The sequence below is a fragment of the Chlorocebus sabaeus genome, chromosome 9, assembly GCF_047675955.1.
Source record: "Chlorocebus sabaeus isolate Y175 chromosome 9, mChlSab1.0.hap1, whole genome shotgun sequence".
NCBI classification, from domain to species: Eukaryota; Metazoa; Chordata; class Mammalia; order Primates; family Cercopithecidae; genus Chlorocebus; species Chlorocebus sabaeus.
The window spans coordinates 22,203,814-22,225,628 of record NC_132912.1 but is presented as its reverse complement, the minus strand read 5'-3'; the positions used below and the strand labels follow the sequence as shown (position 1 = coordinate 22,225,628).

At 37.7% G+C, this 21,815-nt stretch overlaps 1 protein-coding gene across 1 annotated transcript; it reads left to right on the top strand.

The window, feature by feature from the left end:
- Positions 1–4,513: 4,513 nt before the first annotated feature.
- EBLN1 (endogenous Bornavirus like nucleoprotein 1) lies at positions 4,514–16,190 on the top strand. The gene is given in 5 exon segments (XM_073019514.1): positions 4,514–4,558; positions 4,642–4,819; positions 12,820–12,953; positions 15,073–15,733; positions 15,736–16,190. Coding segments are annotated over 5 exon segments (1,473 nt in total).
- The last annotated feature ends 5,625 nt before the right edge of the window (positions 16,191–21,815 follow it).

Genomic DNA, 21,815 nt, shown 5'->3' with positions numbered 1-21,815 from the left:
TCATTTTGAAACTATAAAAAAAAGAGGAAAATCTAGAGCTATATGAAAAAAGCTATATTTAAAGTTGTGGAAAGTCCAAAAATACCACTGAGGAAACGCATTCAAGAAAGGATCAGTGTACAAGAATCTCAAGAAAAGTTTTACTTTGTTTAAACAAAATTATTCATTGTTATTATTAAAGTGGTATATGCCTAAGGTTATAATAATAAATATCTATAAAAATTTCAGTATAATTATGTTCATTGCAACTTTACTTAAAATAGTGAGAAACTATAAACAAGAGAAAATATCAAACACTAATGGAAATAGTGAAATAAATTGTGGTATATTCTTTAGACATGAGAATACATAAAAAGCATTTATACAGATGTTTAGTGTTCTTCAGAAATAATGCCTTTGTGCAATGTTAAAATGTGGCATTAGGCACAAAACACTGGATACAAAACTGTCCACAAAGTATAATCCCTATTTTGCAATAAGACTGAATTACTTACATAGGTGATCTATAATTATTTCTTGATAGTGAGTTAAATACATCAAAATGAGAGGATCTGATTTTTTCTTTTTTATGCTTTACCTCCCAAGTTGTCTACAACAAATATATATTACTTTAATTTGTTAACTTTTTTCTAATATAAAAATACCTGAACTCATACTCTATATGCAATTTTGAATGCTGTTTTTCTATCTTAAAATTTATGTATTTGTTTGAGTTCCCCAAAGAAACAGGAACAGTATATATTTCCTGTAAGGAATTGGCTCGTGTGATTAGAAAGGCTGAGAAGTCCAAGATCTATAGTTGGCAAACTGAAGACCCAGGAGAGCCAATGGTTTAGTTCTAGTTTGAATCTGAGCTGATTGGACAAGGCCTGTCCACATTGGAGAGGGCAATCTGTTTACTCAATCTACCAGTTCACATGGTAAACTCATCCAGAAACACCTTCACAGACATACCCAGGAACAGTGTTTTACCAAATACCTGGGCACCCTGTGGTTCAGTTAAGCTGATACATAAAATTAACCATCACAAATTATATTGATGAAGACCAGAGAGCCCAGAAATAAATCCCTAAATATACAATAAAACAACTTTCAACAAAAGTGCTGGGATTTTTCAATAGGGAAAGGATATTCTTTTCAACAAATGGTGTAGGAAAACTGAACATCCCATGAAAAAGAATGAAGTTGGACCATTATTTTATACCATATGCAAAAATTAACTCAAAATGGATTACAGACCTCAATATAAGACCTACAACTATAAAACTCTTAAAAGAAAACATAGGGGGAAGGCTTCATGGCATTGGATTTGACAATGATTTATGTATTTGTTTGAGTAGATATGACACCAAAGCACAAGCAATAAAAGAAAATGTGGATAATAGACTACATCAAACTTTAAAATTTCTGTGCATGAAAGGATCCTATCAAAAGAGTGGAAAGGTAATTCTCAAGATGAGAGAAAATATTCACAAACTATGTATCTGATAAAGAGGTAATATCTAGAATATGGAAGGAGCTCCCACAATTCAACAACCAATAAAAAACTAAACAGCCAAAAAATGGCCAAAGGGCTGGAGTTGACATTTCCATAAGAAGATGTACAAATGGCCAATAAGCACATGAGAAATGCTCAACATCATTAGCGCTAGGGAAATGCAAATCAAAACTACAGTGAGAACCATCTCACATACATTAGGATGGTTGTTATCCAAAAAAACATAAAATAACAGGTGTTGGTGACGATGTGGGGAAATTGGAACCTTTGTGCCCTGTTGATGGGAACTTAAAATTACATGGCTATCATGGGAAAGCAGCAGGCGATTCCTCAAAAAATTGAAAATAGAATTATCACATAATTCAGTAATTCCACTTTTGAGCATATACCCAAAGAAACTGAAGACAGAATCTTCAAGAGCTATTTGTACACTCATGTTCATAGCAGTGTTATTCACAATACCCACAAAGTAGAAGCAACCCAGGTGCCCATAGAAACTTGGTAAATGATGAATGAATAAACAAAATGTGATAAACACACACACACACAATGGAACATTATTCAGCCTTAATAGGAGGGAAATTCTGACACATGCTACAACATGGAGGAACCTCGAAGATGTTACGCTTAAGTGAAATATATCACTCACAAAAGACAAACTGATGATTTGTATGAATTGTATAATTCTACTTGTACCAGGTACATAGACTAGTTAAATTCGTAGAGATAGAAAGTAGAATGGTGGTTGCCAGTGGCTGGGGGAAGGGAGAAATGGAGAGTTGTTTTTAAATGAGTATAGAGTTTCAGTTTTGTAATATCAAAAGAGTTTTAGGGACTGGTTGTACAACAACATGAATGTACTAATTCTACTGAACTCTACCCTTTAAAATGGCTAAGATGGGACATTTTATGTTATGTACATTTTAATCACAATTAAAAATGAAAATTTAAATTATTTTGCGGGGATTTTTCCGCCTTATTATGTCAGACAGTGTGATGTTGAAGCAAGGAGAGATAAGCAGACCAATGGAAACAATTCAGAACCCAGAAACAGATTTAAGCACATTTAATTAAAAAAGCAAGTTGAAGGCCAGGCCCAGTGGCTCACACCTGTAATTCCAGCACTTTGGGAGGCCAAGGCAGGAGGATCAGTTGACGCCAGGAGTTCAAGACTGGCCTGGGCAACATAGAGAGACCCTGTCTCTACACATTAAAAAAAAAAAAAAGAAAGGGGAAGGGAAGGGAGAGGAGGGGAGGGGAGGGGAGGGGAGGGAGAAGGGAAGCCCTCAAGGAAGAGGAGCACAACTCCTGACTCCTTAAGTGACTTCCTTCCAAAGAGTTCAGTATGGAAAGGAGAAAAGAGTAACTTTAAGTGAAGAAATCTGACAAGTGATCACGATCAATACCAACAGTGTTAAGTCATGTTGATGGATGTAGCTCTTCACCTCTGTGGTCTTCCTTCCAAAAATTTATATTCCCACTCTATTCACAATGAAAACAAATTTCAATAGAGGGTCATCCCACAAAGGGGTACCAAACCAAATCCTGATTCCTTTATATTTCCCCTAAATTTCACTTTAAAACTGTACATTTATCTTGTTTTTCTATTCTACTCCTCATGTACTTTTCATAGGCAGCTAAAAACAAAAACAAAGCAAAATAAAAGCAATTAGTACTTTCAACAGTGTGCCTATAAATATCCTCAGCCAGACCTATGAGAATTCCTTATGTACATTTTCTGTTTTCCACGTTCCTGCAGATGACATTTCACCACTGTCTTCTGTGGAGTTTGTACCTCCTGTTAATAAATTATAATATGTCCCCTTTCCTTCAGCCTCCAATAGCTATTTCATTACTGTCTTTTAAGCCTTCAATAATGGGCTCTTTAAGGACTTCCATCTCCTGCTTACCACCTGGTCCCAAAGGTAAGACTGCAAGTTTTTCTTAAGGCAGATACCACTTCCAAATAATCAGGTTCTGTCTTAGTTATCTGCTGTTGCATAATAAACCACCATAAAACTCAGTGAGTAAAAACAACCACCATTTTTTAAAATCATATGTCTTGGTTTTTAAATTTTTTAAAATTTTTTATTATTTGGTTTGAGATTGGGTCTTGCTCTGTTGCCCAGGCTGGAGTGCAGTGGCGTGATCCTAATTCACTGCAGCCTTGGCCTCCTGAGCTCAAGCCATCTTCCCACCTCAGCCTCCTAAGTAGCTGGGACCACAGGTGTGTGCCATCATGCCCAGCTATTTTTTAAAGTTTTTGTAGAGTCAAGGTCTCCCTACATTGCCCAAGCTGGCCTGGAACCCAGGACTGCATTTATTACCTGGCTTGTGAATGTGCCCACTCTAACTATGGCGAGTGGGGACGTGGTAACACTTTGGATCTTTTAGTATCAATGTGAATTCAAACCCTTGAAATGTCAGGAATTCCTCTTCCCCCAGTTCACCCACACAAATGGCTATATGTCCCTTTGGAAAAAGGACTGGGGACTCTATCATATATACTTGCTGTGGGTGATAGAATTCTTCCTGGGACCTGGTCTATCCTTCAGTCAGTGAGTTCCTAGCCTGAGTAGTGGCTCAGATCCAGAATTGAGGCAGAATATGGTCATTTTTATTGGGGTGATTGGTCTCAGTCTCCTGAAGATTCATGGTTGATTTCTTTTCTTTTCTTTTTGGAGATGGGGGGTCTCACTCTGTTGCCGAGGCTGAAGTTCAGTGACATGTGTCGTCATGGCTCGTGGCAGTCTCAAACTCCTGGGCTCAAGGGATCTTCCTACCTCAGCCTCCCAAGTAGCTTGGAGTACAGATGCATGCCACCATGCCTGGCTAATTTTTAAATTTTCTATAGGGATATGGGGGTCTTCCTACATTTCCTGGGCTGATCTTGAAACAATTCTCTTGCCTCAGCCTCCCAAAGTGTTGAGATTACAGGCGCGAGCCACCACTCTTGGTCTCAATTTATCCTGATTGTATAATTTGAGTAATATGCTTATTGGCTGCTCATCCAAGATGTCCCTACAGATGCTATGTTCCATTAACCAACTTCACATCTCTGTGAGTCAGACACCTCTCCCTCTTTCAGTCCAAACTTGCCAGCCATTAGAATAATAGCCCACAATCTGCCCTTATCACTGCAGGACACTATCATCCCCATTATTATCAGGGAGCCCAGTTCTGTACCAGTATCCCCAATCTCAGCCCAAGCCACAGGGGACAGCCACACTGACCTTCACAGAGCTGCTGGTGCCCCTCATCCCGATGACTTCATTGCTTTATTAAACAGTGTCCTCTGGCCCCTCCCACAGTCTATCATTGGTGAGTGGGTTTTCTGGCACTCAACAGGGTATATTCACTCTAGACCATTTTCCTAACCTTTCAATCCTTTATTTTCCTGTCTGTCATGGAAGTTCCAGCACTTTCTCTCACATAATGTGGCAATGTTTTCTACAAGCTTCTGAGCTCTTGTAGTGTGTTGTCACCAACTCCTAGGTTGCTTGTCAGGGTTAAATCCTGTTTCACAGGACAATGCTCTGTCTTGGTTGGCCCTTCTTTATTCAGCCTTATCTTCTACTCACTTTGAACCAACACCAAATGTCCTCTCTTTTGGTTTGTGATGGCATATGTCAGCTTGGTCCTACATTTCCTTTTGAGAGCATCTCTTCCCTCTCTCAGGAGGCTGGCTCATGTTATGACTCAACCCTACTCATTTATCTGATGGCCAAAAGAGAAAGTAGAAGTGGATCTGAAAGGAGTGCTTGTGGCCTTGCAAGGCAGATGACTGCATCATCTTCAAGCAAGCAGGCTGTGCTGGCCTTTGACAGGATGAAGTGGGCCACTTCTGTAGGCCCAGAGTCTGGGCAGAACATGGGAATTCAAGATGCCCCCATGCCATGCCTTAAGGTCAACTTCTTCCCAACAGGTCCTCTCCTTATTCAACCTCTTCCGAAGCTCTGTTACTCTTATTGTTGAGGCTCGGGCTTGATTCTTAGCCTTTTTTGGTGTTGGCTCATAGATGAGAATCTCTTTATATGGTGTGGAAGAGGCCATCTGACTTTCCTGCTTACCCTTAATTGGTGATTAATTAACCTCAACCTTTCATTGTCTTCCTCTAGGGCATCCACTGTTGTCAGCAGCAGCCAATTCCCTAATCCTTGTAATTACCACTTTTTCTATCTCTCAAAATCCTAAAATACTTCATCTGCCAGTACATTCCCTTTTGCTGGTATCCAATGCCAGCTCACACCGGGAACGTTTTAATGCTTGCACCACTGTCTCATGCCAGAGGTATCCATGCTCCATCTATCCCCAGTGATGGGTCTTCAGTACCTGCCCGCCAGTGGGTGATCTGGCTGTGCCTGCAATCTCTCTCTCTCTCTCTCTTTTTTTAAAGACAGAGTCTCGCTCTGTCGCCCAGGCTGAAGTGCAGTGGTGCGATCTCGGCTCACTGCAAGCTCCGCCTCCCGGGTTCACGCCATTCTCCTGCCTCAGCCTCCAAGTAGCTGGGACTACAGGCGCCCGCCACCACACTCGGCTAATTTTTTGTATTTTTAGTAGAGACGGGTTTCACCATATTAGCCAGGATGGTCTCGATCTCCTGACCTCGTGATCCACCCGCCTCGGCCTCCGAAAGTGCTGGGATTACAGGCTCCTGCAATCTCATTTTAAAGCCATGTTCCTAGGATCCCTTCCAGCACTAGCTGCTGCAGGTCAGATGCCCTGAGACTCTGAGATTTGCATGTAGGAGTTTATTGAAGAGTGCTCTCAGAAGCAACTCCTTTGAGGAAACCAGGGAGAAAATAGTAGTGAGCAGAGGAAAAAGCCGAACTGAGATGCAGCTGCATCAGTAGCCTCAGCTGGTTCCAGGGGGAGCATCGAGGCTGAAAGAGCATTCAGAGATGTATCAATCCAAGGCACCAGGGCTGAGTCTTTGAATCCCTGCATTGAATCCAGTCATTGGATTGTGGGCTGGCCTTGAAGAAGAGACATAAATGTATTGAGGCAACTTCCTTTAACCAAGGTCAATTCCAGAAAATGGATTCAGCTGTGAGCCATCAACAGCCAATAATTACTCCCAGCAACAGCCTTGAACCTGAAGGGGACCTGGGTGAGGGGCCATAGTATCCACGGGACAAGTCTCCTAGGAGTGGTTACTTTTCTTATTATTTTTCCTTATATGTATATTATTTCTTCCTGTCTTTTTAGGTCATTGCTGTTTTTTTTTTCTTTTTTGTTACGCATTTGGTTTGTATACTTTAATTTTTTAAAACACGGCAAAGTCATTAAGATTTACATTTAAAAGACAGAGATTTTGCCATGCAGTTATATGGTTTAGCTGTGTCCACCTAAATCTCATGTTGAATTGTATTCCCGACTGTTGAGGCAGGGACCTGGTAGGAGGTGATTGGATCATGGGGGTGGATTTCCCTCATGCAGTTCTCGTGATAGTGAGTGAGTTATCACGAGATCTGATGGCTTAAAAGCGTCTGGCAGTTCCCCCAACCCTTGCTTTTTCTCTAGGTCCTGCTGCCTTGAGAAGAAGCTGCTTGTTTCTCCTTCGGCCATGATTGTAGTTTCCTGAGGCCTTCCCAGCCATGCGGAACTGTGAGTCAATTAAACCTCCTTTCCTTATAAATTACTCAGTCTCAGGTAATATATTTATAGCAGTGTGAGAACGGACTAGACACGTAGTTATTCCTCTTTACATTATTTTCTAAATAGTCTGTATTTGTTGCTTGCTTTTTGACTTAGAAGTTATTTAGGAGAGACTTAATACTTAACCTTTTTCAAGTGGTTGTTTTTTGCAAAGTTAATTTTACGAATTTATGGTTATGTCATGGTGTAGTCAGAGAATGCAGCCAATATAGTATCTACTTTTGTCATTTATTAAAGTTTTCTGTTTTCCATTAAAAGTTTTGTTTCCATTTTTCTTGCATATACCAAGGAAGATACAAAATAACAATGCAGTTGAATCTGATAAACACATTGGTGTGTAATGAAATGCATAGTGTGCGGGATATATAGAAAAAGCAGAGGATATGTTTTTTCCTCTTTGTCTGTCTTTATATTACCAAAGTTCTTGGCACATAAAAAATGAATATGAGAACAGTATGAAAGTGAAACGGTTCTCTTTATTTCTTTGTGCCTTTGCATACTGATCAGGGAAAAGCAACCAGGATAATAAGTTTTTGCATTGCTTTTCCTGAAATGTTGACTATTTACCAATAGATTTTTAAAATAATTTCTGAGGCCAGGCGCAGTGGCTCACACCTGAAATCCCAGCACTTTGGGAGGCTGAGGCTGGCGGATCACCTGAGTTTGGGACCAGCCTGGTCAACATGGTAAAACCTTGTCTCTACTAAAAAGAGGAAAATTAGCTTGGCGTGGTGGCACGTGCCTGTAATCTCAGATACTCAGGAGGCTGAGGCAGGAGAATCACTTGAACCCAGGAGGAGAAGGTTGCAACGACAGAGCGAGACTGCCTCAAAAAAAGAAAAAAAAATATATATATATATATATATATGTATAAAAAATTTCTGAGTATGTATATGTATTTATTGCTTTAAAAATCAAGCAACAGAATTGTTATTGTAATAAGCATGAGAGGGTTTCCCAGGCAACATTGGATTCTGATTGGCTAAGTTAAGGTAAAATGAGGCAGCGCACAAGTTTTGTGTTTTAGACTTGAGGCTCAAGTGTACTTACTTAGTTTTTGATCTCAATAAAACAGTCTTAAGAAAAATCATACAACATTTTGATTATGTGGATTTTGGCAAAACGGAGATGGAGTGGACATAGGGCAAGAAGTACTTCATGATTCTTGATTAAACTTCCAGTGTTTTGAAAATCAAGTTAAAATTTCTGAAGTCTTATACTCTAATTGTATTAGCACAATTTATAAATTACTGCAACTTTTCACTAAAATCCTGTCCTTCCTCAGTCTTCATTGTATTATATATGTAACCTATCTTTTTAGGAGAGTTTCGTGTGCCAAACTACCAATGATGAGAATTACATATTTCAAAGGAATATTCTAAGTTTTTGAAATAAAACCACAAGTAAATTACCCATTGTACATAGAATGTTGCCACCTAGATATTTTTTCAAAAGAATGGAAAGTATTCTCATTTTGATACAGTAGCTTGTTTTCCTTAAAGAAATTGTTGCCTTGTTTGAGTCTGTTGGTGATAATTCAAAGCAGGTTATATATTATCTTTAGTTTTAAAATACTTAACAAATCTAGATTGAAGCGGTTTGAAGACTGTGTTTACTGTAAATATAGTTGTAAAATAGAGTGAAAGAAAAATACATCACATATATGGATTGAGGTATATGTTATCACTAGTTTTTTTTTTTTTTTGGTGATTAGTTAGTACATGCCAGATGAGGTGTCCCTAAATTGGGTTTCACTGAATGACTTTTATTGGGGTAAAAAAAATCATAGAAGCACAGTCACTTGCAGATAAAATATTGAAACACTGAGTTTGAAACTCTTCTCGGAATATCTTGTTCTCATTATGGCATAAACCACACATCATATTGTGCTTTACACTGTTGTTACTGTTTTATTTTTCTTAGATATTAAGAAAAATTTAAGTATAGTTTATTAAAGATAATCTGAAAATATAAAAAAGAAAATAGTTAAATGTAGTTCTAACAATATTAGGCATATAATTTTGTACTATCATTTTCTCTTGATATCTTGTACTAATTTTCCCATATTAATATGTAAAATATTTTTCACTGCTGTGTAATATTTCATCTAGTATGTATACCACAGCACACTTAACTATTCCACTATTACTAAAGATTTAAGATGTTTCATTTCTTCATGGTCGTATATAATGCTGAAATGAGGGTCTTTGTATAGAACGATTTTTTTCTTTCATATTTGGGAAGAATTTCTTGTGTGACATTTTTATAAGCTACACCACTGAGGCAGAGTATTAATATATTTAGAGTTCTTGATATCTGTTGCTAAACTGCCTTCAAAAAAGGCAGTATCAATTTGCATTCCCAATGGCAATATATGAGAATGTCTGTTTTGCCATACTTGTAGCAGCAGTGAGAATTGTCAAAACTATTTTCTAGTTACTTTGATAAAAATATTAATACTGTCTCCTTATTGCTTTAATTTGTATTTCTTTGGTTATTAGCAATGCTGATAATTTCCTCAAGTCTGTTAACTTGCTTTCTTCTGTGATTTGGCTGGACACACTTTAAAAAAGCATCTTTATAATAAAGCTATTTATAATGTACAGTGATATCATATAGATAGTATTGTGATAATATATTATACATTGTGTATTGATATAACACACACCATACAATTCACCCATTTAAAGCAAACAGTTAAATGATTTTTTAGTATATTCATAGGGTTGTGCAACCATCACCACAATTAATTTTACAACATTTTCATCACTCCAACAAGGAATCATGTACCTATTATCAGTCACTCCTTATTTCCCCCCAAACCCCTTTACAGACCTAGGCAACCACTTATCTCTACTTTCTGTCTCTATATGTCTACTTATTCTGGATATTTTATATAAATGAAGTCACACAATATATGATCTTTTGTGACTGCCTTCTTTCACGTAACGTAAGTTTTCTAGAGGTAACCATGTTGTAGCTTGAAACAGTGCTTTCTTCTTGATTGCCTAATAACATTTTGTTGTACAGATATAAGTCATTTATCAATTTATCAGTTGATGGATATTGGAGTTGTTTCTGCTTTTTGACTGTTATAAATAATGTTTCTATGAACATTTATGTACAAGTTTTGGGGTGGACACATATTTTCATTTGTCTTGGGCCTACAACTAGGAGTGTAGTTGGTGGGTCCTATGGTAACTCCATGCTGAGTATTTTGAGGAATTGCCGGAGTGTTCATACATGCTTTTATGCATGTTAATCTATTGGTGTCTTGGTGCTGACACCAAAGCTTTTTTTGCATGAGCTTTTTATATAAGGTCAGTGTTAACCTTGTATACTTGCAGAAAGTATTTTAATCCCCATATATTGCTTGCCTTTAATTTGGGTAATGAATTTTGTGTGCAAATATTTTTCAGTTCTACATTGTCAGTTCAGTCAATATTTTATTTTGTAACTGGTTTCATTGTTACTAAGCTTTTTAAAAAACCATTCCTTGGCTGGGCAAGGTAATACATGCCTGCAGTCCCAGCTACTCAGGAGGCTGAGGAGGAAGGATTGCTTGAGCCCAGGAGGTTGCAGCTATAGTGAGCCATGATGGTGCCACTACACTCCAGCCTGGGCGACAGAGCGAGTCCCTATCTCAAGAAACAAAAAACAAAAAACAAAAACCCTATTCCTCTGAGGAGTGTGAGTCATATTAATGTTTATTTTCTTGTAATTTTTCTATATTCTTTAAAAATATTTCATTACTTTATTTAGGTTATGTGAGTGGATGGTGTCAGATTAATATCAAAATGGATTTTTACTCCCAATTATCTAACCAGTTGTACCATTACCATTTTTCTTAACACTTTCCTCTCTTCGCTGCTGAATTTGTCTTGATACTGCCTCTTTTATTGATTATTAATTTTTTTTACATGTTCTAATGTCTGTTTTGGTCAGCATGCCTATTCCTGCACCAGGACCACATTGTTTAAATTACTGAAGGTTTAGAATATGTTTTGTACCCAGGAAAACAGCAATATTTCCTTCAACCCAGCACCTCATATTTAATTAATCTTTTTCAAAAATTTCTTAGTGACTCTTATTTTTTTCCAGATGGTTACCAGCTTTTTCCAAAGTTTTGTTATGTTTTCTAAATACCGTTGGGATACTTATTGTGCTTGCATGAAACGCTCAGTTAAACTTCAAGAGACTTGACATTTTAATAGCAGCAAATTTTGTCATCCAGGAACCTGGTATATCTCTCTGGTTATAGTTTTTCGAAAAAGCTCAGCCAAGTCTTGTACTCATTTTATGCAAATCACATATGGTTTACTCCCCACTGGAGCAGATCCAGGTTCTGAGGGGCCCAAAGCTTATATGATTTTGGGGGGTTTTCTTAAAGAAAATGAATACAAAATTACAAATACAAAATTAGGTACCTAATCTTGGAAGGAGCCTGGGCAAGCAGTGGGCTCTGGGGCTACCTTTATTTTCTAGGCAGTTGGCCTCTTTTCACAGGTATGTCTTTGCTGATCTTGTTATTATATATTTGTAATATATTATCTTGTGTTCCCATAGGAATTAAAGAATCTATGAACTAAACTTAGAAAATACTTTGAAAAAATCTGTTTTCTACTTTTCCATTTTGGAATTTCTATACAAATAATCTTACTATATGTGACTAGCAATAACTTTATATCATCTTCTATAATATTTTTTCTACATCTTAAACTTGTTGAGAAAAGGAACCATATATTGAAGGTCCTTAGTAAATGTTTTTAGTGATGACTACTAACCTAAATAAAGGAATGTATTTACTGAGGCCATAGCTAGATGAATTTGCTCCTCACCAAGTTTCATGCTTCAGATGCAACATAATTTTGCCCATAATGCAGAGTGTAGGCTACAGACCTGTATATATAGAATAACATAATTTGCATCATAGACTGGGTTTTTAATACAACCTTTTTTTTTCTTTTAGAGACAGGATCTCACTCTGTTGCCCAGGCTGGAGTGTAGTGGTACAATCATAGCTCGCTATACCTTTGAGCTCCTGGAGTTAAGCAATCCTCCTACCTCAGCCTCCAAAGTAGCTAGGACTGCAGGTGTGTGCCACCATGCCCAGCTAATTAAAAAAAAAAAAAAGTGTTTATTTATTTTTCTTTTAAGAGAGATGGCGTCTTGCTATGTTGCCCAGGCTGGTCTCGAACTCTTGCACTTAAGGGATCCTCCCACCTTAGCTTCCTGAATCACTTAAGATTACACGCACAAGGCACCACATCCAACTTTACTATAATTTTAATGCTGTGAACTCAGAGTATATGTATAAAGACTTCAACAGTTTTCATTCTAGAAATTATTCAAGAAACTATGTATTTGACCTGGTTTCTTGAATCAAAAATAGCCAAATGAGAAGAAAAGCTTCTTAATTAAATAGTCCTGAACATAAGTTAATGACTAGATTTAAAGAGTCTTGCTAGGGATTTATTCTATTTACAAAACAAAAAATATTAGAAAGGTTATTTAGTATATGTATCCTACTACTACTACTACAGCATTTTATAAGGGATCTAATTTTCACAGGTCATTTGAAAATTGCTTATTTTAGAAATTTCAGAAGATACATCATTTATCATTTCTGTTTTACTCTTCAATGTTTTTGAATTCTAATATAGAGATTGTAGGACAACAGAAAAATGGACAGTTCAACTTATTAGTTAAATTAACTGTCACCTTTGTAGCTGATACATATTTTGGAAAACTCACAAAATCCTGTAGTACCCAAAGCATCCCACCAAGTGCTTTAGAGGTATGCAACACATTGTGGTTTATGGCACTGAGAACACCAACCCTAGTCCCTAATTATCCAAATAATCAAGAATACGGGGACGTTTTTAGTTAAGACCTTTGGTTTTAATAACCGAAGATACCTATTCACAATAAAGAATTCTCAGATAATTGTGATTATAACTGCTAGTTAAGTTTAGTTGCATATTAACTAAATGTTTGAGACATGGGATTAAGAAGGGACGTCGTAAAACACAAGCAGCTTTAAGTGATTTAATTAGCACACCAAAACGGTGGAGGCAAAAGCTCACAGGCTCACCTTAAATTGTTTTCAGGCCAGGTACGGTGGCTCATACTTGTAATCCCAGCACTTTGGGAGGCGGTGGCGATGGGGTGGGATGAGGCCGGACTACTTGAGGTCAGGAGTTAAGAGACCATCCTGGGCAAAGTGACAAAACTCCGTCTCTACAGAAAACAAACAAAAATTAGATGGGCATAGTGGTAAGTACCTGTAGTCTCAGCTACTTTGTGGGGTGGGGCAGGAGGATCACTTGAACAGGGAGGTTGAGGCTGCTGTGAGCAGAGATTGCGCCACTGCACTCCAGCCTGGGTGATAAAATGAGACCCTGTCTAAAAAAAAAAATTGGTTTTTGTTAACATGATTTAATACCTATTAGATTTTGTCTTTGTCTAAACATAAGGAAATAACAAAAACCCTATACTTTATATGTGCTTTCGGAATTGGGAACCACAGAAAAATCCATGAAGGTTTAGGATGTTTTCAAGTGTGTGGAGGTTTTGAACATTTCTTTTCATAAATCTCACCTTTTTCCACCTCCAAATGGACTTTTGAGGAATAAAAATGGATTACTGTGAATTAATGCAAAGAAAAATATTTATTGAGATGCACAACATACCACCCAGATCAAAAGCCTATAGTTGGAACAAGACAGTTAAAAACATGACAAAACATAATAACCTTTCATTGCATTAAGAGGCGAGAAAGGAAAGAAATGAATGACCATGTAATGTTCTATCCCTTCCAGTGGAGAACTTTTGCATGGAATATTGTGATTAGCTTGGTGGTTGTGTCAACTTTAAGCTTTTATCACTGTCTAGGTTTTAAAACAGGGCATGCAATATTATATCTTAAAAGCACTTTAATTTTTAAAAACCCCAGAGAGCCTTTAAGTGAGACTTAATTAAAATTCAAATCAACCTTAGATGTATGTCCAAGACAGTTTTCAAAAGACCTGTACAACCTATGTTCCTTTGATTCCATTCCCTTTCCAGTGTTATCTCCAGTTGCTCTGGGCTGCATGCACTTGGCCAGTGAGTTTGGAAATCATGAGGGCATTCTGGGGTTGACACAATGATTTGATATAGGGTATCACTGACACTTAGAGGAGGGGACCAGGTTTGCCTGATGGCCCCAAAGCTTGATTTGGTTCTGCACAATGAAAAATGTTCCGGCCCTGCTAGTTTCAAAAGATGCCCTGAACAATATCCTATGACAAATATGGCAGTGGTACTTTTAATACAGATCTAAGTCAGCAGCCTTCCGTGTGAAGGAATATCGAAAAGTTTTAAAAGAAGCTACACAAAAAGGCTCCTTACTTAGGAAAAAGTCCTTATGTAGAGGAAAGCTTAAACGACATAAAGATATTGCATAAGAATCATCAAACAACTTACTCTTTCTGTGGATCCTGGCTTTGTTAGAAGTTTTGTTTTGTTCATTATAGGGGGTTTTATTGGCATTAATTTGATGTTTTAAAGGTTGACATTACAATATTACTGATCTTGATGATTGAGTTTAAATTTAAGGAACCCTTAAATTTTGTGCTCGAAATCAGTGGTTGACTCGTCTCTCTGTTGGCATAGCTCTGGTATTCACAGTTTACAGGGGAAAGGATTTTAATGCAGCTGCACATTTATTGCAAAAGCAAGAAAAATAAAAATTATGTTGTGTAATTGAGGAGATTTGGAAATTACTAGACTAAAAAACTGAATATTACTAAGAAGTAAATGAAATACAGAAGTCACAATACATTTTATTAATAAATGTTATTTCAAAAATATTTTGTATTATTGCCATTCTCTGTATTTTTTTAGTGCAATACAAAATTGTGTGAAAATCACAGAAACAATCACCCACGATATCCCGCCCAAGAAAGAACCCATAGACCAGCAGCCCACAAGACAATACAGTGAATGGGAGCAGCTTCCATTACTTTCAAGGGAAATTTGAGCTCTCTGGGAAGAGCAGACAGTATCCAGCAGATGCATTGGAGCCCCAACCTGGCATTGGAGATGTCAAGGACATTGAAAAAGCAAGAAAGTCTATGCTAGACCCAGCACACAGATCTCATTTTCACCTTACAACCCCAAGCTTAGTATTTTTGTGTTTTATATTCGATGGATTACGCAAGGCACTACTCAGTGTTGGTGTGAGCAAAAGGTCTAATATTGTGATTGGGAATGAGAACAAGGAAACAGATACTCTTTATGCTAGCAAATTCGAAGATGTTATGCCTAACTTCACTGCCCTTGAGATGTCATCGATTCTCCGTCACTGCTGTGATCTTCTGATAGGCGTTGCTGCTGGATCGAGTGACCCCATATGCACCAACAGCCTCCAAGTACAGAGACAATTCAAGGCAATGATGATATCCATTGGAAGACATTTGCATGGTAAAAGTGCTGATTTATTAATTAACTATAATGCAGGGCCAGCTATACATTGGATCAACTCAAGACCATGGGTTGGAGGATTAATGTTCACATTTCTATTCGGAGAATTTGAATCCCTGCATGTGAGCTACTTGATCAAGTTAAAGTAGTTGCCAACAAAGCACAGATGACGACCTACTACACTGTGGGAATGTTCCTGGATCAGTGCATGGATGGTTCCATTGCTTTACCTGCTGTTGTGTCTGAGATTCCAGTTTTTGAGCAGAGGAAAGCACTGGTTAAAAGGGCACTTGGAGATTTCTTTGAATTTGGAGGTGTACTTCGCCACCCTGTTATTGGGGAGCTATCACCACGAATGTTCCCAAACCTAGCAACAGCAGCAAACTACTGGGCCAACAGAAGGAATCCTACATTTTCTGGATTTGAAGCCCTTGACTTTATACCAGGATCAACTATTACACTCCCTCTAGTTTGAATGACATCTGCTCGGAAAATCTCCAGAGGAAGTGACATGGATCCATATACACTTAACATCCTTCTCGGGTACAGGAGTTCGGGATTTGACTAACAAATACGTGAACTAATCCTTGTATTTACATATAAAAAGAAATTATGTGAAAATCACATTCTAAAATTATCTGCGTGTTGCCTATTGTTTTCAATCTTGGTCTGATATGTCTCTGACATCTATTGTAACTTCTCTATAATCTTTTATTTACTTCTTTAAAAGAATCCATCCAATATTCTCTGGCCACTGAAAGATGTGATCTCCAAAGTCTTTTTAAGTACTGGAGGCTAAGAATATGCTTTGACATGTGGTAGAATTTTGAAATAATTGAAATGTTTTCTGTAGTCACATGGGTTTTTAAATTTTATTCTTTATAGATAAGGCCCAGATCGTTTTTAAGATTATTGTATTTCTTCTCTAATTTGTCTTGATGATTTTTTATAATTATGTTGAAATAAATCTGATGCATTATCATTTATCCTAGCACAATTTTTTGTTATGGTTCTAGTGTTCTCCTGTACCTCTGTTCATTTCAGGAGATCTCTTTTATGGAATGACTTATTATCTTTTCTTAAATCAAAATGTAATCATTAAGTCAGTGCAAGGATCTGGCTATTTTAATGGATCTTGTAGTGTAGTCATATCTGAGCGTTTACATATTGAAATACATGGTATGGATTATTTTCCTTTTAGTTCTCTGTTAAACTGTTGAGATGCTATTTTCATTTCTAAAACATTGTTTATGTAGTTAGATTATATCACCCAGGAATTTCATCCCCAAATATGTGATGGATTATGTTTCCAAAGGTGGCCATAGCAATATCTCCCATTCCACATCTATTTTCTTTCTGCAGACCAAGCCAGGTGTGCGGTGGCGCTATCTCTGCTCACTGCAACTTCCGCCTCCCAGGCTCAAGCGATTCTCGCGCTTCAGTCTCCCAAAAAGCTGGGACTACAGGCGCACGCCCAGCTAATATTTTGTATTGCCCAGGTTGGTCTCGAACTCCTCGGCCTCCCAAAGTGCTGGGATTACAGGTGTGATCCCCCGCGCCCGCCCCATATGTACATCGAATATAACCGCCATTTCAACATCAAGAGGTGGGATCTGTTTTCCCTTTCCTTGAATGTGGGCTGGTCCTGTGACCTGTTTTGGCAATAGAATGCAGTGAAATAATGTTGTGTAAGTTTGGGGCTTGGCCTTAAGAGGCTTGCAGCTTCCACCTTTGCTTCCAGGAATGCTCTTTCTTTGAACCTTGCTGCCATGCTACCAGGAAGCCCGAGAAGCCACATGAGAGGTTGACCTGAAAGAAAAGGGTGGTCCTAGGCCAGCAGCCCTAGCTGAGCTCCGGATTAGCAGCCAGTGCCAGCTCAGTTATGTGAGTGAGGCCACTTTGACTTCTTAGGGGCCCAGAGCCCCAGCTGCCGTTACTTTGTCAAGCAGAACTGCCCAGTCAACCCACAGAATCAGGAGAAGTCATATATTGCTGTTTAGGATGGTTTATTTCACTCGGTAGATAAAATAGGCTATCAAAGGGAGTCATTACAGCATAATCCTTATAAAAAAGAGTTGTTAAATCAGACATTGTTGAGAACCACTGTCGCAGACAGTAAACACGTTCCCCTTATGACTTTTAAAAGATTCAACAACTTGCCAAGATTTTTTTTCCCTAACAATAGATCGCTTGGATTAAAAACCAGTCAGTTCCCAGATTTAAAAAGACAACCAATAAGGCAGAAACTTGCTACATCAATTTCTGAATTTTTATTATTCTCTCTCATTTTAAGAGGGAAATTCATTATTTTCTATCGGAAGGTAAAAAACGTGGCTAGAGTTAGCTGTGAGACAGTGGTTGCCGTCGTATGAGTCAAAAACTGGTGAAATTTCTCCAACTCTATGCTTACCAATCATTGTGTGCTAATTCTCAAATGTATACAGATGTCGTTATGATTAGAAAAATACAAATTCAAAAGCACCACTAATTTTATAGTTTCTTTTTTGGTCATTATATAATTTTCAGTTGTGGAGGGATCTGAACATTAAAACAGAGTTCTCATACTTGAAATATTGGGAAACCCACTGCTGGAGGTCCCTAAATCCAGCTGCTAATGGATTTGTAGCTGCTAGTATTCCTTCAGATGAATCACTGTCTTCTCTCTATTTGGTTTCTGGATCTTGAAATCATTTGGTTTCTCACAGTAAACTGAACAATGGACTAGGAAAAGAAATTCCATAGAAAAGTTAGATTAGAACTTTTAGTGGCATTTTGTAGGGCAACATAGACTTTCATTAACCATCATGAAGGAATTGCCTCATGGAGCCATTTTTAGAAAGTACAGACTTTTGTCTGTGGTTTCTGGGTTGGTGGAGGTCACTGTGTTGGTGGAGATACAAGTAACTGGGAGTAAATGGAAAAGCTAGTGGTTGTACCTGAATGAATAAAAATTCATAGTAATTTATGGTATTTGAATTGAATGCTGTACACAAATAAGGATATATTCTGGAAGTCCTAAGTCAGGAAATGATGTTTATTGAATCTGAGCATACCTTTAAGTATTTTAAATAACCTTTTAAACATTTTATGCTTCATATTTTTCAAAGAATTTTCCTGACTGTTATCTACCTCACGAGTGTCTTGAGGATCTACTGAGATATTATTCTCCCCACTTATAGACCAGGAGGCTGAGGGCACAAAGAGGTGAAGTTATTTGGCAACAGTCCAAGGTGAATTGCAGATCCCGGAGAGCGGCTCAAGTCTGTGAGCCCTCATTTAGTACTTTTAGAGTAAATGTGATCTTTAAGATTAAAGATTTATAAAACGCCTGTTCTTATCAAGCACGGACACTAGATCTGCCAACCCTCATGGAGATTAGCTTGATGTCATTAGCCAGGGAGAACTTGCTCCAATACCAGAGAGTGGGTGGGGGAGGGGGACACACACACATGAAACAAAGTGAAAGCATCACTATATTCACTTGCATATTAAAGTGATTTCATATACTTGTTGTTCTTCTTTGTTACAGGTGATTGACATTTTCTTATAATCAAATAGAGTGAATGAATAAAAATGTCTAGAGATCTATTACTGCTATCGTCATTAATCTGTAACATACAATTTAAGCAAAGTGTGCTTACTGTGTAATTCATTTTAAAGGCAATTCCTGTAGCTTTCCTCTCAACTAGTCTGCCATCACCAAGCATCTAGGTGGACCCTAGAACTACCAATGTTGACCTTCGATTGAGTATTTGATGCATTTTAAATGGTTTTTACCCATAATTTAAACATAGACCAACATAGAAGTTTAACAATGTAAGAGAAAGACTGAGGTTTAAAATAACTATGTTGAGATTCTCTGGTGTAAAAAAATTGGAGGACTGTTTTGAGTTAATTTGCATAAATATTGGCAGAAACTTTAGCTATCATTGATCAGCAGGTGTTTGCATTTTTAAAATCTTATAAATGTTGGTGTCCAATGCAAATCCTTTAAGTTTTAAATTTTGCTAACCAAGATTTAACAGTAGGGAGAGGAGAAGGAGGAAGTAAAGAAAAACTGCTGTCCATTTTCATCACTCTTTCATAAAAGGTGGGACTCAATTTCAAAATAGAGGACGGTTGTTTAAATTGAGAAAAGTTGGCTTCATGGACAGCTGTTACACAGCCCTTATTTCCTTGCTATGCTGTGGACTGGTGGAAATTTAATGACAGAGGGAAGTCGCTTAACATGCCTGCACTGGGAACCACAAACCTAAGCCAATCTCTTTGTTTTATAAATGAGCAAATTAGAATTCCTGTTCATGTATATCTAAACATACTTTAAGAAGCTCAGTAGGGCTGATGCATGAGTGTTTCTTTTTTTTTTTTTCTGAAGACAGCTTCATTCTCTGCTTGTGCTGGCCAAAGCCCCTTAGAGATCATGTACCTAGAAAGGCCCAGTCATCATTTCCAGTAGCCACTAGAGTTCCTTGATTGTCATGTCAAAAAATGATGCTATTTTTCTGGTAAATAATGGCTTCTTTTCCTTTATATTGTTGCTGGAGTAGTCAAAAAAATTTAATTTCTCTGATCTGAAATCTGAGTGTTCTGGCTACTAATGTCATTCATCAGAAAAGTGAGGCCACTAATTAATATTAGGTAGGAGCATAAATGGAATTTGGGACACATTTTTATAATTTGTTCACCAGGCATGTAAGAAATTTTAAGATATTTACATTTTCCCAGTGCCATATCTCTTGTTATAACTTCTGAAGACCATAGAACTTTGTTTTCTTAATGTTTTTACCCTGGCATTTTCAAGATTTGCATGTATAGGAAGGAAAAAAAATCTCTTGAAATCGGACATTATCGCCAATCTCTCGTCTCTGATTTTCATTGCCGTTTCATTTTCTTTGTCCCTTCTTGCTCATTTTGCCCTACTTCACTCCTCCCAACACATTCCTGCTCCCAGAGAAAGTTTCTAAAACACATCTTTGGAAATTCCAGTTTACCTTAATTTCAGCTGAGGAGTTGCATTGTTTTTGTATACTGGGAAGTACCATTATACAAATACCATTATAATGCTGTCAATCATTTGCATTCTAGTATGAATAAGTTCCCAGGCACATTTGTTCCGCACACCCCACTACCCCATCTAGTTTCTGGAGGGACCATGAAGATAATGGATATTGGAGAAGGGTGCCATCAAGTGGGGAAAATGGCAAAAGAATGGGCAAGCTAAAAGCATTCGATGTGAATCTCATCAGCTTTACAGTCTTGCTTAGGACTAGGTGTTGTCCCCACTTAAAAAAAAAAATCCATTCTAATTAGTTAATCAGACTTACCTGCAGATAACTTTGAATGACAAAAGAGAAATGGGTGTGATGATATTTTTTTAAAAAAATACCCAATCATGCTTTACAAACAGTCAGCACAAAGGCTTCCAGTTAAACATGGTGGATTGAACAGATGCATTTATATATGTTCCCTCTGTAAACCACACTAAAATGATATTAAAGGATTAAAAAAGAACAAGGAGAATGGCAGAAGAAATGACAACAGACAAAAGATGTCAACGGAGATGGAAGATCAGGAAAGCAAAACGAGAGATAACTAATTTAGTGGCATGAATATGATGCCCAAGACCTTGGGTGGGGAGCCAGCCAAAAAAGCCACTTCTCTCTGCAGAACCCCAGAAAGCCACAGGAATTTGTAGGAAGCAGAAACCTCTAAAACAGGGAGTACAAAGTGGCACTGACATTCAGAGAATTATTTGAAAGGTTTGGGCTTCCAGATTACCTCCTTCCCCTTTCAGGGCTGGGTGGCTACCTTTCCTCAACCCCTCAGAACGTTGGAGGTTTGCTTTGGAGAGTGTGTGAATCAATTCAAGATAGAGACAGAAAAAGCCAAGCAAAATAAAATATCTGGGAAAACTTATAGAACCCTATGTGACTTAGCTGTGCAGATTTATGGTTGTAATTATGAATCATAGAAAGTTGATTCATTATGCTGTAACTATAATTGGGGGGAAGTAAAGTTTGCTTTACTTTTGCTTGTTTGGTAGGGGTGGGTAGGTAAGAAATCTTGACTTTCCATAGGAAAAAGTCAAAAGACAGTATTAAGAACAAGAACAACAACAAAAACCCCCACAAGAAATAGAATAGCTGGGTGCCATGGCTCACGCCTGTAATCCCAACACCTTGGGAGGTCAAGG